Source organism: Ovis aries, chromosome 3 (genome assembly GCF_016772045.2).
Source record: "Ovis aries strain OAR_USU_Benz2616 breed Rambouillet chromosome 3, ARS-UI_Ramb_v3.0, whole genome shotgun sequence".
NCBI classification, from domain to species: Eukaryota; Metazoa; Chordata; class Mammalia; order Artiodactyla; family Bovidae; genus Ovis; species Ovis aries.
This window is the reverse complement of record NC_056056.1, coordinates 15,844,262-15,859,396: the sequence shown is the minus strand read 5'-3', so window position 1 is coordinate 15,859,396 and position 15,135 is coordinate 15,844,262. Positions and strand designations below refer to the sequence as shown.

General features: G+C 49.5%; 1 protein-coding gene across 1 annotated transcript; it reads right to left on the bottom strand.

Annotated features, from left to right (window-relative positions):
• Positions 1-3,585: 3,585 nt before the first annotated feature.
• SOX11 (SRY-box transcription factor 11) lies at positions 3,586-12,864 on the bottom strand. Its single transcript, XM_042245754.2, has one exon. The coding sequence runs from the start codon at positions 12,497-12,499 to the stop codon at positions 11,135-11,137; it is 1,365 nt and encodes a 454-aa protein (XP_042101688.1). The 5' UTR covers positions 12,500-12,864; the 3' UTR covers positions 3,586-11,134.
• Between the last annotated feature and the right edge of the window lie 2,271 nt (positions 12,865-15,135).

The window sequence follows — 15,135 nt, the reverse complement described above, 5'->3', positions numbered from 1 at the left end:
TAATGTCACACCAACCAAGCGAAAAATCAGATTTACAGACTCTACTGTTTCTCTTCCCGGACTCTTTTTTTTTTTTTTTTCCTTCCCTTTAATCCAAACACAACCAGATTCCTTTATTCCTCGTGCTGTATTCATCTTCCCACTCCCTCACCCTCGGAGGTCACCTCCCCTCTGCCAGCTGCCTCCCTCTCCCAACTCAGGGTCCCCAGCCTCCTGGGTCATTCTGGGCTTTTCAGGGTGACTGGCCATCTGGTCTACCCCAAGGCTCTGCTCCAAGGACTCTCCAATTTGCTTTACTTCTGGCTACACTTACTTGGCCAGGCCTCCTCTTCTCCCCCTCACCCACCCTGCCCCTCATGCAGCCCAGAGGCCTTCCTCCACATCTCTGGATCGTACAGACTTGGACCGAAAAGTGGCATCTTAGCCTCCTAACCCAAGCCTCTCCACTGGGGGCCACGCAGAGCTCTCTTTTGGTCTCTCCAGCTTGCCTGTGTGGCCCCCGCCCCCAAGCAAAGGCTCTTTACTTGTATTAACTAACTCCTGCTAGATTTTGTTCCGAAAAGACTTTTTTTTTTTTTTTCTTCCCAATAAAACACTAGCACGTGGAAAGGGCTTAGGCAGAAGTGAATCTTCTAGAACCTTCTGGTTTGATTTAAAATGACGTTGAGTAGAAATATTTAAGACATGATCTCATACTCCCCAGCCTTGTTAAATAGGTCACAAATGAGCACCGTTTAAACACGTTTTTCATGGCTCACTGTCACTATTATAAACACTGATTTTTGTAATGTGATAGAACACAGTGACACATTCAGAATCACCTGAGTGCAGCTGTTTATACTCTCACGAGGGGACCCCAGAGTTTTGAGCTATTAATATGTGTGTGTCTTTATAGATTCCTTATTAATCTGTCTTCTCTCCCTCCCACTTCTTTCTTCTCCTCCTCCCCCTCCTTCTCCTTCACTTCTGCTTCTTTAGGGCCTGAATTCACTCCACTAAGCTTGTGACTTTTACCATTCGACAAGTTAGAAAATCAAATTTTTACCTATAAGGGACAAAATAGGAATGAATACCATTTGAGGACCCCTTCGTTTTGAGATGACATCTACCAACTGAAATAAGCCCTGATTTAACATGACAGTGGGGAAGGCTGTGCTGGGGACCAGGGTCCCTGCAGAGTTATTTCTTGGCAAAGGAGTCTTGACACATGTGAGAGCTGAAGATGAATGTGGGATGCTGTGCCATCCTAAAGCTGTAAGTATCTACAAATGCAAAGTCGTTCTCAAACAAATCTTTGATGTAGATGTTTCTTAAAGATGAATCTAAAATTTCAGAGGGTAAAGCCAATGTCCTGTGTGACTGCGGAAATGCTTGACATTTCTTTCTTTCCCTCTTTACCATTTTTGAAAACTTATTTTACTTTTGTGCATTTGACCAAACTCTTTCATTTTCCAATATTTAACATGCTACCCTCACTCTGGCTATCTGGACTGCTTTTGGTTGTTCTCACTGGGTTAAAAGAAACACAGACACTCTCAAATAATCCCAAAGAAATAGGGGTTTATTTGGTTTCGGTTTGGCCACATTTAAGAGAAAATCTGTGTAACCACCACCTACTCAAACCTGAGCTCTGGTTGGGGTGATCTGGCAGGCTGGTCAAGGACTCTGGAATTCCATTTCCCTCTGCTTCAGGCTCATACCTGTGGCTCCAGCCATCACATTTACATCCCAAATGGAAGGAGCCTTTGCAGAATGGCATGTGACCACCCCATATGCCTTCCTGTAAAGGTGTTTTCCTGGAGGTCTCACTGAGCTGGCCGGAGCAACATCTCCCTGCTCAGAACCATGCCACAGAGCACCTCTCTGCAAGGGACGCTACCTTTCCAGCTGGTCTTATTGTGATTCAAACCAAAGTGTGCATTTTAGTAAAGAAAAGTGGACAATCAACTATTGAGTAGCCTGCCAGCGTCCACTGATTTCTGTGGTTAACCCCACTGAACTGGGCCTGCAGCCACCAGGACACCTCCTCCAGGCAGTGGAGTTCCATCTAAGGGGTCACAGGATTCTCCCTCGGGATTTCTCTGCCTCCCATTTCTGCTTCTCAGTTTCCCCTTGTAGAAGGCCTCCTTCTAGCTACAATGCCTACTCCAGCCATACAAGACCTTCCCCACTTCTATCCAAATCCTGCAGAGAAGTCAGCAGATCTATGCATTTTTCAAGCCCAAATTTGAGGAGGATTCTATTAGTTCAGCTTAACTCTTGAGAGAGACAGAATGAGTTCCAGGTTTGAAGCAAGCCTTTCATCCATGAGTGATCTGGTTTTTTTTTTTTTTGGGGGGGGGCGGGGAGGTTTGCTTGTGTTTTGTCTGTTTGTCAAGCTGCTTGGTGGCTTATGGGATCCCCAATGAGGGATTGAACCTGGGCCTCAGCAGTGAAAGCATAGTCCTAACCACTGGACTGCCAAGGAAGTCCCCATGAGCTATCCTTTAGTTTGAGGACCTCTAGGCCAAATTAACCTCAGTAAGAGGCCCTGGGAAAGACAGGGTCTTTAGGTCCAGCTGAAAAGGGGAATATGCTCAAGCTAGCAGAAGTAGCTAATGATGGGTACTCCAAACGATTGGCACCTATGATGTGTAAACTCAAGCTAAATATACACTGGTGATTATTTCATATAAAGAGACATCAAAAAGGTGAATCTTATCCCTCCTCATTTTTTTCAGTCTACTCAGTGTATGAGAGACTATGATGAGATCTAGCTTTCTGTCTGGGCACAGAGGGAACAGTCTGTAGCTATGCAATTGTTCTGTGAGATGACAAAAATGTAAAGCGATAGGACCTCCCCTGCTAAGGCCGTATTCCATACCCACGAGTTTCAAAAGATCAAAGTGCATCGCATTTTTAATGAAGTTATATGGGCTTGACCTAATGTCAAAATCCGGATTCAGTGATGGCCCATTCACCAGCTATACATATCATAAAAGTATTTCCTTTCAAGTAGAATCAGCGTAGCTTCCAACAAGAATGTCATTCATCCTTGAGTCCAGGGTTACTCTTTCTACTGTCCTTCACAGATAAGCCATCACCGAGGTAGGGGATATCTCCTCTTCCTTTCACTCCTGGCTAGATTTAAGGGGACACGCGCCAAGCCAGAGTTTTCACATTTTATGCTTTCCTACCAGTGATATTTTAGCCATAGATGTCTCTTCAATAATTTAACTGCTTAATTATTTTTTTCCTGTTTTTATGAAACCCACATCTTGAAAGTCAAGGAGTATAACAAACAGCACAAGGAGGAATTTGAAGCACATTCAGGATCCTTTAGTAATTACTTGCAAGGAATGTTTATGCCAGGTATCATTCACACAGGGTCTATTTTGTTTGTTTCCTTTAAAATATAAGTAAACTAAAATTCTACCAAAGTGAAAAACCTCCTAGGATATTCATGAAGTGAACACATTGACTATATTTTCTAATGATGAGACTGAGTTGTCCTTTGGTTTGTACTGAAAACTGGTGGAACTAAGCACTTACGTGTGATTGTGTTCGATGTGCACTTGAAAATTTGTTACAATACAACACAAAACATTTCTACAAAAGCAAATTTAATATACAACAAACACTCACCATGTAAACACATCTTTTAAAAAATCTGGTAATAGTTCCAAGGATCACTTACAGGCTTCCATAAAAGTATTTTATATCAAGAATCTCAATACAGAATGATTTCTATGTCAAAATACATTTACGCTGTAAATTGTTATAGAAAAGAAAAAGACAGAGAAACGGAGTTTGCTGGTATTGAATTCAACAGCAGCAACTGCCCCTGATAATCTTCCTTCATTTTCTACTTCAAGCATTTCTGACAACACATGTCCCTCTACCCTTCTATAGTCTATGCTTCGACTCACTCAGTTGACCAGTTAAAAATCTCAAGACATTACTATCATGCTTATTCGCAACATCAGCAGCTCTCAAACCTGCCCAAAGCATTTCTGGGAGCCTGTTCCTCTCCAGGCTGACACTCAGAACTTTCCAGAACCTGTCCACAGTATCAGTATGGAGGACCACACATTGGAAACTCAGCAGTAGTTATCAAGATGCAAAACAGGAAAAAAGCCACATGAAAACCACAAGTGCAGATCAATCACACGATTTTATTAGAGTCTTTTGAACAAATGTATTCCTCTGTGAAAAACTCTTGAAAAGAGACATTGGGGTATACTATTTTCAACCCTGAGCAATAGCGCTGCATACCAAGGGGGTGGGGCGAGAAGCTGGTTCCATTGAAACACCAAGCACAGCCACTGATATGCTCTATGTGATCAGGTTTTTACAAAAAAATACATAGTTTTCAATAAATAATGCTTAATTTTACAACTTTGATACAGCAATGTCATACACCGTTTTAACACACGAAACTGCATGCTAGACAGGGTACAGAAGACAAGACTTCGCCATGCATTTTCTTTTCCCCTTAGTGCTATCAGACTTCATCCTCCAGCGCCCGGCCTCAGGGAGCAGTCCCCTCTGTTTCACAGCCTCTGGTCGTGCGCTGGCATGCAAACTCTAAAAAAGGTCCCCCCCCCTCCGCAAACCACTCAGACTTCTAAACAAAAGGGTTTTTTTTAACTTTCCTGCTCCCAAACCTGGAGTGGCTCTGAAAATACAGACTTGGGCAGCGTCCTGCTGGAAACTGCTCTGGGTGTCAGGTGGCCCCGTCCTGGTGGCCTCCAGGGAGCGCTGTTACGCCACCACCGCTAGGAGCCCCACATTGGAACAGCAGGCTCCTTCCTAAAACAGTCCGTTCCAGAAAAGGGTGTCATGGAACAAATGCCAAAGACTCTTAAACCCACCACATATGTACAAGAGTAAAAATAGACAAAATGGGAAATTAAGGGTAATGGCATAGAATGTTTTGCCCGATGTGATCCAAGGGCACTGTGTTTCTGAATAGAAGCTGGATGAAGAAATGTGTGTCAAGAGGGCCCTTTGTCAATATCTATTTGATCAAAATTCTTTAGGTTGCATATTAGCAATATTTCCAGTGGCTTTTTTTTTTTATAACGAGGAAATATAATAGGTCTAATAAAATAAGGTCAGCGTCAAAGTCACTTCAACGACCCTAGAGTGAATTTTGTTTTTATGCATTTTCCAACAGCTTGTCATACTGCTCTGCTGTGTCATTTTCACAGCAGAGAAAATCCACGTCTATGTGACTAAGTAAAAGAAGCTTGATCAAACATTGAGAAGGAAGCCTCACGTCTGCCCATCCAGGTTGTCTCAATTCACCAATCGCTCATGTCAAAACACATCTCCACTTGACCATATTGCTGTTAGTGGTTTGTTTTCTCTACAGAGAAGTGATCCATTTGCAACAGAAGTTCCCGGGTCATGTAAAACAGTCCTGTCTGTGCACTGGCAGAGGTATTGAATCTTCTCGGAGTATCTCTACCCAATAAAAGTATTACTTTTATACACGGAACATTATGAACTTATGTTTCCCTTTGTAAGCCATTGTATACTTTCTGCACTTTTGTGCTTTTACTGAGTATAAAAATAGGTCTCCTTTAAACTTCTGTTTAAGTTCACTAAAAAACTACTGTTTGTGAAATTCTCTTAAAAACTCACTGCATCCACATGGAAGAGATAAAACTAATTAGGCAGCTAGTTGATATAGGTAGTGTTAAAAAAAATAACTACAGTGAAAAAAGGAAGAAAAAAAAGCTATGTTAGGATTCAAGAAAACAGCCAGTAGCAAGGTAAAATGGAAGAGAACTGAGTTTAAGAAATTGCGTTTAATCTTTATTGTGATTGAAAATGAGGGCCCCACAGAGAGGGAAGAAAAAGGAGTTATCAAAGAGCAGACTTTGCCAGATCATCAGATGAAAGGGGGTGTGGCAGAAAAAGTCCAATAAATGAACAGTGAGAAAGGACCAATGATTAAACTAGCCAGATGGCTGAAAAGCACGTCTAAGAGTCATTACATGGAGACGGTTACTTTGGGAGCTTGTGAATTCCCGTGTTAGATACATAAGGCTCAGTCTTGGTATTCTTACAGGCCTAGGCTATACAAAGGGTATTTGAAACTGACATTCCTAATGAAATTTTATAAAATTTGGCCCTTACAATAACTGAGAAATATCCTGAAAAATCTTCCCTGAAGCTGTAATAAAGAAAGTTTCTTATCTACTGATAAAATTGACAACTCAGTAAACTATTTTCGCTGGTCATCCTACATAAGAAAAAAGCACAAATATATTGGCCTCAGAAATCTGTTAAAAGCAGGGGACCACAGTAAAAGAGTATAAAGATTCTATAAATGGGAGAGTCCAAGAAAACCTCTCTATAAAGTGTTCACAAGGATACATATGCCCATTAGAAGAAAAAGTAAGAATATACATATTATTAATCATATCAGAGAATAAAAAAGTTAAGATTGATATAATATATTTATATTGAATGACTACTTTAAAAAAGAGCAACTTATTTGCTTTATTTCTCAGATTACTTTCAAAAGTCATTTAAATTCTGAAGAGAAAAACAAGCGTAAGTTTCTCAAAGTGTACCAATAGCAAATGACTCTGGTTCCAACTCCCAGACAAGGGAAAAACAAGTCTTGCTGTTTGAGTCTTTTTCTTTCTCAAAGAAAAAAAAAAAAAAAAGAACCCTAAGTGATCCTGACTGCTATCTACATGCATATTTAAATCACTTCCTCTCAATTAACATTAAAATGAAACATCTCTGCTCAAAATGGTTTTAATGATTTTTCCCCCCAAAGGATCTAACAAATAATTTGCCCTGTGACCGTAGTCATTCATAACATACATAATATTTGCAAAGCACAGTTTAAATACACTGCCTTCATTAGCATTATATATTTTTAATAAAAGGATGCATATCAGAGTGTAAAAACTGGAAGATTATTTCCACAGTTTAAAGAATAAGAGAATGCTGGTTCAAGTTCTTTAAGATGGAAATCTTAGTAAAATGCCATCCTAAATCTGTGAACAACTTACAAACAGCAGGATACCCACTGACTAAGCTGCAGTGCACTAGGCATCCCTCCCCCCTCCCCCCTTACTATTTAAAAATATTCTGTCAATGCTTAGTTCAAAATAAGACTTACTTAAGAGACCAAAAAAATGCAATTAAACTTTTATTGAAGACTATCCAGTGGCAAGAATACCTTGTGTATTATATTATGTTTTAGACATTCAATAAAGAATTAAGAATGATTTTCACAATGCATTCATCAAAACAGCCTTAAATATTGTTAAAAGCGCATTCAAGCGCCTGTCCTGAGTTCTAACAGGTTTTTAATTTTAGATCGCCGATCTCTATTTTTGTTTCTTCTATCAAGAACTTAGGCTACATAACTTTTTGAAAATTTTCATCCAGACTATGCTTTTCCATTCTGAAGCCAAATCATTACACGTTACTACTGCAAAGTTTCTACCTCACCACAGAAAATGTCCGATTCATCTATGATTGAAACATAAAATACATGCAAAGTTTTCAGGTTTTCCAAGTACATCGACTCAATTTTATGAATGGGTTTGTGTTTTCAACAAGTTTTAGAACTGCAGCAGAGGGCCACCATGTAAAATTCCCAGCACAGAGAAGCGTCAATTGTAAACCGCTGGTTCAATTACCCGTGGCTAAAATAAATGTCCCACCAACGACTACATCAGTCTTATCATTTGGGAGGGGGGGCGGGGGGGGAGGTAAACAATTCCAGAGATCCAGTTCTAATGTTGAGAACCTTGTTATTTAACACCCTCAGCCCTTTCTCCTCCCAAGTGTTCTACGGAAATCTGATGATTCCTAGAAATGAACAGCCACAGAAAAGAAATGTGTCCATCTACGGCCAAAGCTTGCTGGCTTCGCATCCCAGGGGGTAGGGGCCGGGGTGGAGACTCGCCGAGAAGAGGAGGGAGGCCGGGGGAGGCCAAACAGGCAGGGACGGGGCCCTAGAGGCAGGGGAGAAGGAAGCCAGGCTGGAAGGGTGCCCGCGCGCCCCTGGCCTAGCAGCTCCCGGCAATGCGGGGAGCATTCATCTCGCCAGCATCTCGATAAAAACGGAGACCAAACCTTGGTAAATCATTGCAGTAGGTGACCCAAGAGAGTAGTGGTGATTTTGCACCTAGTTTCAATGAGCCACTGCAAACCTCCCCCACTGCAGGCGCCCGCTCTCTCGGAGGCAGAGCTTGAGGTTGGCGCTCGGGCCCCGGCCCGGCCTCCGCGCAGCCTCCCTGCCTCCCTCGGCGCGGCCCCCGGGGAAAGACGGGTCGAAGGCACCGAAAGGGCGCGGGGCCAGGGGCGCGCGTGCCGGGCGGCGCTTGCCAGCCGGGCCCGCCGCGAAGACTCCGTGACCCGAAGGCGGCCGGGTCTGGGGAGACGAGAGTGGGGGAGCGGGAGTCAACGGGCCAGGCAAACCGTGCCCCTCACGGAGAACTCGGCAAGGGCCGAAACACCTAGGAGCCCCCCCCGACCCCGGCCATCTCCAGGACGGCCCTGGAGCCGGCGCACGGCGCTGGAGCCGGGAGCCCGGGTGGGCTTTCCCGCTCATCCCTGCAGCTCGGCGGCCTCGCGGCGCCGGCGCGGGTCTTCTCGCGCGTCTCCAGGCCCCAGGGCGCGGCGCCGAGGCGCGCGCGTCGTCCGCGGGGAGAAAGCCAGGCGCCCAGGACCCGGGGCCCTGTCTTTAGGGTCCCCGGCCGCCGCCCAGGCGCCCTTGGTTACACGCACCACCCGCATCCCGCCCCCCCCCTCCCCCGGCCAGCTCCTCCTGCACAGACTCTCCGGTGGCCGTGCCCCGTTCCTCCCGCCGCCCTAGGCCAGCATTCCGCGCGCTCCTTCCCCAGCCTCGGGCCCACCGCGCCCCGCTCTCCCGGCGACGCCGAAAAGAGACTCAACACCGACCACCACGCCCCAGCGCCGGTCACCGCTCGCGGTCCAGAACTGTAGCAGCGCTTCCCACCAGCGCACAGGCGGACATGCAGCGTCGAGAAAAAAAAAAAAATTCAAAATTGGAAACGGCTGTCCCCCGCCTCTAAGGAGGGAGAACAGCGAGCATCCGCGCGCGCCCAGCGCTGGCCACCCAAGGGCGCGGGTTACCGCGACGCGCAGCCCCGACGCGGCCCCTCGCCGAAAAGGCTGACCCCCGCCCGGCCCGGTGCCCGCGCCACCCGCCCGCCGTCCGGATGGGCAGGGAGAGAAGGGTGGGACTCGCGGAGGAGGAGGTGAGAAAGGAAATGGGGTTGCAAAGGGGGAAGTGAAAGGAAGGCCGAGAGAAAAGAATCCTCCGCCCCGGGTTTGCCTAACCAGCCACCGAAAAAGAGAAGCGAGGAATTGGCCAGCCATTTAGCACTTCCAGTCGAAGCCCGGAGAATATGGGAAGGGTGCCACCTTCCCACCCGCGCGTACAAGGGCCTTGTCTCTGAATGCCCTGCGACACCACCGCCAGTAGGACTTCCATAGAGACCATGGGCGATGCGAGTTTCTATCAGTTCCAGCTGATTTATTAAAATTGTCAAGATACAGACTTCCAGCACCAAAAAAAAAAAAAAAAAAAAACAACAGGCAATGATGTAGACAGTGCATTGAGTCTGCTTTGCCACCATTTGCTACAAAATATGCAGATGGTCTGTACTTTATTTAGATTATATTGCACAAAATGAGAAACTTTTTAAACTATGTGCCTTTTTCTTTTTGCTAAAAATCGAGAATCCAGTTTCAAACCTTCCATCTGGGGCCCCATCCACATATCACAGCGTATGAGATACATAAAGTCCTACTATAGTACAGTACATATACAATCTTTAAACTAAGATAACAGCTCTGAGGTCTATATCACCGTTTTCAATAAATCTTTACCTACAAATATTGAACAAATCTCTACTATAGCTGTACAAAAAAAGTTTGCTTTTTTTTTTTAACCACAAGGCCTTTAGATGCAAGGATTATTTTAAAATTTTAATCCTTTTTAAACCAGGACATAACGTACCAACATACTTGCATGCTAAAAAAAAAAAATAAGAGGAAAAAAAGAAATCAAAAGGGAAGAAGTGCCTGAAAGTCTTACTGAAAAAACACAGCAAGAATGTTCCCTTTTCACTGTACAAAAATACGCCTGAAAATATATTAATTTTTAAAAAAGACTGAGGTCTGTTATGTATCAAAAATGTTTCAATACCTTTTGTACTGAGGTCTAGGCTGCCTGGTATTCAATCAAGGAGGTATAAGGGAACAAGTTACCAAAAAAAAGTTGGCAAGTAGAAATCACATTTGTAAAACCATAAACAATTTGATCTGAAAAGTAAACTCTGATCTTAAGTCAGTTCACAGTTTTTTTTTTTTTTGTAAGCGTTTGTACAGTCTGCATTTTTTCAAGCTCCCTGCAGTTTTGTTAAGAATCGGATGCATAGAAGACATCAGTTTTCTCCCTCCAAAAAAATAAAATTAAATTAAAAAATTTGCCATGGTCCCTTTTTTGTTTTTGTGTTTGTATTTTTTTAAAAAAAAATTCACCAGTTCTTAAGATCTCTTAAGAAAAAAATAAAATAAAATAAAATAAATCTCCAACCAACTCCCCAGTTGTGCTGCCAAAGGGTCCTCTGCAGGCGTCTTCCAGACTTCAAAGACCAACAAGCTTCAAACAGCGCCTTCCGGAGCGGGTCCTCGTTCCCCTCCCCCGCCCCGTCCCCTCCGCCTTTGTTGCCATCGCGAATTTCAGGGAAAAAAAAGAAACAGTAATTACAAAAACACATTTGAGGGGGGAAAAAAAATCACAACTCCAGACTAGGTATGCAACTACCTTGAGACACGATCGAGGAAGGGAGAGGAGGTTGGGGGGGGGGGGGACAAAAAAAGGACAGGTAAAATGTTTCAAAAACTACTCATTTCACTTTAACTCCACCAAAATTTTCAGCATCTTTCCAATTTCTTTGTGTCACGACATCATATCAACATCAGCATCTTCTCGCCCCTCCACCCTACCGCCATCACCGTCGACACCAAAACCTTGTATCATCACCAGCATCATCACGACCACCACGACTTCCTCCCAAGGAACCCTGCTCTGCACCCGCCAGAGAAAAAAGAGCGAGAACGGGGCGCCCCCACCCCACCCCTCCTCTCAATACGTGAACACCAGGTCGGAGAAGTTCGCCTCCAGCCAGTCCCCCGCGATCATCTCGCTCAGCTCGGGCGTGCAGTAGTCGGGGAACTCGAAGTGGGAGCCCAGGCTGCCCTCGCTGAACGAATCCAAATCCTTATCCACCAGCGACAGGGACAGGTTCCCGGCCGCCGCGCCGCCCCCCAGCTGTTGGTCGCCGGCGCCGTGCGCGCTTTGGGAGAAATTCAAGCTCAGGTCGAACATCAGGTCGTCGGCGTCCTCGCCGCCGCTGCTGCTGCTGCTGCTGCTGCCGCCGCCACCGCCGCCGCCGCTGGACGAGGAGGACGAAGAGGAGGTGGACACGGAGCGCGCGGACGCGGGCGACAGCGCGGGCTGCGCCAGCGGCGGCGGGTGCTGCTTGGTGATGTTCTTGAAGCTGTAGTAGAGGCGGCTGCCGCCCCCCGCGCCGGAGGCCGCGCCGGCCCGCACCTCGTCGTACAGGCTCGCGCCCTCGGGGGACTCGGCCGCGCTGCTCAACGTGGGGCTGGCGGGCACTTTCGCGACGCTGTAGCGTCTCAGCAGCGGCGGCGGCGGCGGCTGCTGGCCCGGCGGCTGCAGGAGCTGCGCGTGCGGCGGCGGCTCGTCGTCGTCCTCGTCCACCTCCTGCTTGATCCGCAGCTGCAGCTCGTCCTCGTCGTCCTCGTCGTCCTCGTCGTCGTCCAGGAATACGCACTTGACCGTCTTGCCCGCGCCGCTCACGCGCAGGCTGCCCAGCACGTAGTCGTCGCCCGCGCCGCCGCCGTCCCCGGGCTGCGCCGCCTTGCCCGCGCCCGCCTTGGCGCCGCCGGCCGCCGGGGCCGCGGGGGCCTTGAGCTTGCCGCATTTCTTGCTCGAGCCCTTGGAGGTCTTGGCGCCGCCGCCCGCGCCCGCGCCCGCGCTCCCGCCGCCGCCGCCGCCCGCCGCGCTCTTCTCCGGGCTCTGGCCCGCGCTGGGCTTGGCCGACGGGTCCATTTTGGGCTTTTTCCGGGGCCGGTACTTGTAGTCGGGGTAGTCGGCCATGTGCTTGAGCCGCAGCCGCTCCGCCTCCCGGATGAACGGGATCTTCTCGCTGTCCTTCAGCATTTTCCAGCGCTTGCCCAGCCTCTTGGAGATCTCGGCGTTGTGCATGTCCGGCGACTGCTCCATGATCTTCCTGCGCTCTATCTTGGACCACACCATGAACGCGTTCATAGGCCGCTTGATGTGGCCCGACGCCGTCTTGCACCAGTCCGGGTCGCTCTCGTCCAGGGCCACCGGGCTGCAAGCCATGAATTCGCCCTCCTCCGTGTCCAGCGCCTCCCGGGGCAGGTTGCTCTCCGCTTCCAAGCTCTCGGCCTGCTGCACCATGATCCGCGGCGGGACTGGGCGCTCCCACCCGGGCCGCTCGGTCTCGTGCGGGGCTCCCCCTCCCCCGCTCGGCCCTCCACCTTCCCGGGCAAGTTGCAAAGTCCTGGGCACCCCGCGTCCGCGGCTCCCCCCCTCCCCCCCGCCCCCCCTTCCAGTCTGCACACAGTGGCTGCGGAGACTCAGGGCCGCCCGCGCGCGGGGCAGCTGCGGCCCGCGACGCGAGAGGAGGCGGCGGCGGCGGCGGCGGCGGTGGTCGGATTAGCCCGGGGACCCCCTCTCTCTTTCTCTCCGGCTCCTGGCTCCCGCCGCGGGCGCCGGACCCCACGCAACTCCCAGGCGCGCGCGCGCTCCTTCTGCAAAAAGTTGAGGGCTCTCTCCCAACTAGTTATCAGGGTGTCATCGGGGTGACGTCACCCCGCGGGCCAGCCAATGGCCGGGGCCGGCTCCGCCCCGCAGCCTTGATTAACTCGGCAGCCCCGCCCCGTCCCCGCCCCCGGGCTGCAAAGATGGGGTGGGGGAGGGGGAGGAGGAGGAGGCAGGTCTCGAAAAGTGTTCTTTAAAAAAAAAAAAAATTCGTGTGTGTGCACCGAGACGCCCCTCTCCCCGGTACGCTCGAGAGCCGCGCCCGTCCCGGCGGGAGGGCCGAACCGAGCCAGTCCCAGCGTCGGAGCGAACCGAGCACACCGGGTCCGGGGAGGGGCCCGGCGCCCCTTTGTGCCCAGTCCCCCACCACCCGCCCACCCCGGAGGCCGGTCGGGGTGAGCCGGCCAGGCGCGCTCCCTCCCCGCGGGGGCACGCCCGGGCACGCGCACAGCCGGAGCAGGCGGGGGCAGGGGCGAGGATCGGCGGTCTGGCCCCGGGAGGGGGAGGGTGGGCGCCGCTGCTGCTGCTCCCCCGAGGGGCGCGGGGAGCCCGCCGAGCCCCCCGGCCGACGGCAGGTGGCGCTTGGACACAATCGCCTTCCCCGGGCACGTGGGCGCTCCCCTCCTTTCTCTCCCTTTCTCCAAGGCCGAGACATCCCTTTAAAGCCCGGCCGGCGGGAGCCCCTCGCCCCGGTTGGCGCTTTCAGTTTGGCCCTTTTCCCGCGGCTGTCTCCCCTCCTCCCCGCGTTGGGACGCGCCGCACGGTGCGCGTTTGGCGGCGCCGGGCCCCTCTGCGCCCCGGCCCCCCATGGAGGCCGGAGTAACGGTCCGTGGGGCTCGGCCCGGCCAGTCCTTTGGCCGGCGATCGGGCCCCTTCCCCGGGCTGGTTCCAAACCCGGTCCGGACGCAGAGCTGCGTCTCAGCCCTGCGGCGCGCCCCGCGCCCTCCCATCCCCCCTTCCTTTGTCCCCTTCCCCCTGTCTCGACCCCCTACCTCCCAGCGCGCCCCCCCCCCCGCCCCCAGAGCAGCCTCGTCCTGAAATCGAGCAAGGAGCTAGCACGCCTTCTGGATCACTCGCTAGTGTAGCTGAACAACCCAGACCCAAGAGAAAACGGGAGCACCCCAAGTTTCAAGTTGAAATATTCCCTCTTTTCCCATGAAAAGGTGGGACCGACCGCCCGGAGGACCGGAACGCGGCGTGCAGGCCAAGCTGATGTCCCAGCCCCGCGCCCCGTCTGTCTCGCGCCGCTCCTTCCGAAGCCGTGTTTCTTTGTGTGTGTATCTGTGTTTGGTCCCTGTTAACCATCCTTGGATATTCTGGGGGCAATTAAGAGGACACCGCCGCCTTCTTTTCCAGTCTCTGTCGTCATCCCGGTCTTCACACCCTCCAGGCGTTGGGAGCTGGCAACTTTGAACAGTTCCCGAGATACCGCCCTGAGGATTTCACAAGAAAAGTCAGCTGCTTAGGACTAGTAAAATTAGCCAAACCTGCTTCCTTTCAGGTGCTCTGTCTGCGAGAAGAAGACTGCATTACCTAAGCACTGCAGCTTGTCTGACGTCCTTAGTAGCAGGGTACCATTTTTTCACAGATGCTTTTTTTTTTTAATCATCGTGGCCATACCCTCCCCCCTTCGTCCATCCTAAAGAAAAAAAAAAAACAAACAAACACATTGCATCAAATACTTGTGATATTCAGGCCAATAAAACTGGCAGTTTATTTCTTAAAGGGCCAGAGGGACCGAAAGAACTGACAGTCTTTCTTATGGGTTAACCTGAAATCTGGAGACGTCTGAAACCCAAAGCAGTGTGTGGAAATTCATCTCCCCGCCCCCCTCACTGCATCTTCTGTTTCTCTAGCCTCACAGGTTTCCCAGCTATTCCAGTCGTTGGGAGCACCACAGGAGGGTGGGGTGGCCTGGGTGGCGACCCTACCCCAGCTGCAACCCCACACTTCAGCTGAAGGGCTTGAAATAATTTAGCTCCTTGCAATATTTTCAGGCAAATTAGGAGGGCACCTAGCATTTTAGAAAGAGAATGAATTTGAAAAATCTTTGCAAATTCAATATTTATGTACATTTTTCATTAAATAGCAAAAAATCAGGTTTAACTTCTTACGTGAAAACATTTTGGGCTTTTATTTTCTCATTTCTCTTTGCCTTTGTTACAGAGACTCCTAAAATCTATCCCTGGGAATATAACAAGTAAGCCGCATTCATATTCTTAAAGCATCTATTTTTTTTTCAATTTTTAAAAATTAGGTTTAATCTTAGAATG

Coding starts and splice junctions, on each gene's coding strand:
- SOX11 (XM_042245754.2), bottom strand. CDS start 12,499: ATGGTGCAGCAGGCCGAGAGCTTGGAAGCGGAGAGCAACCTGCCCCGG.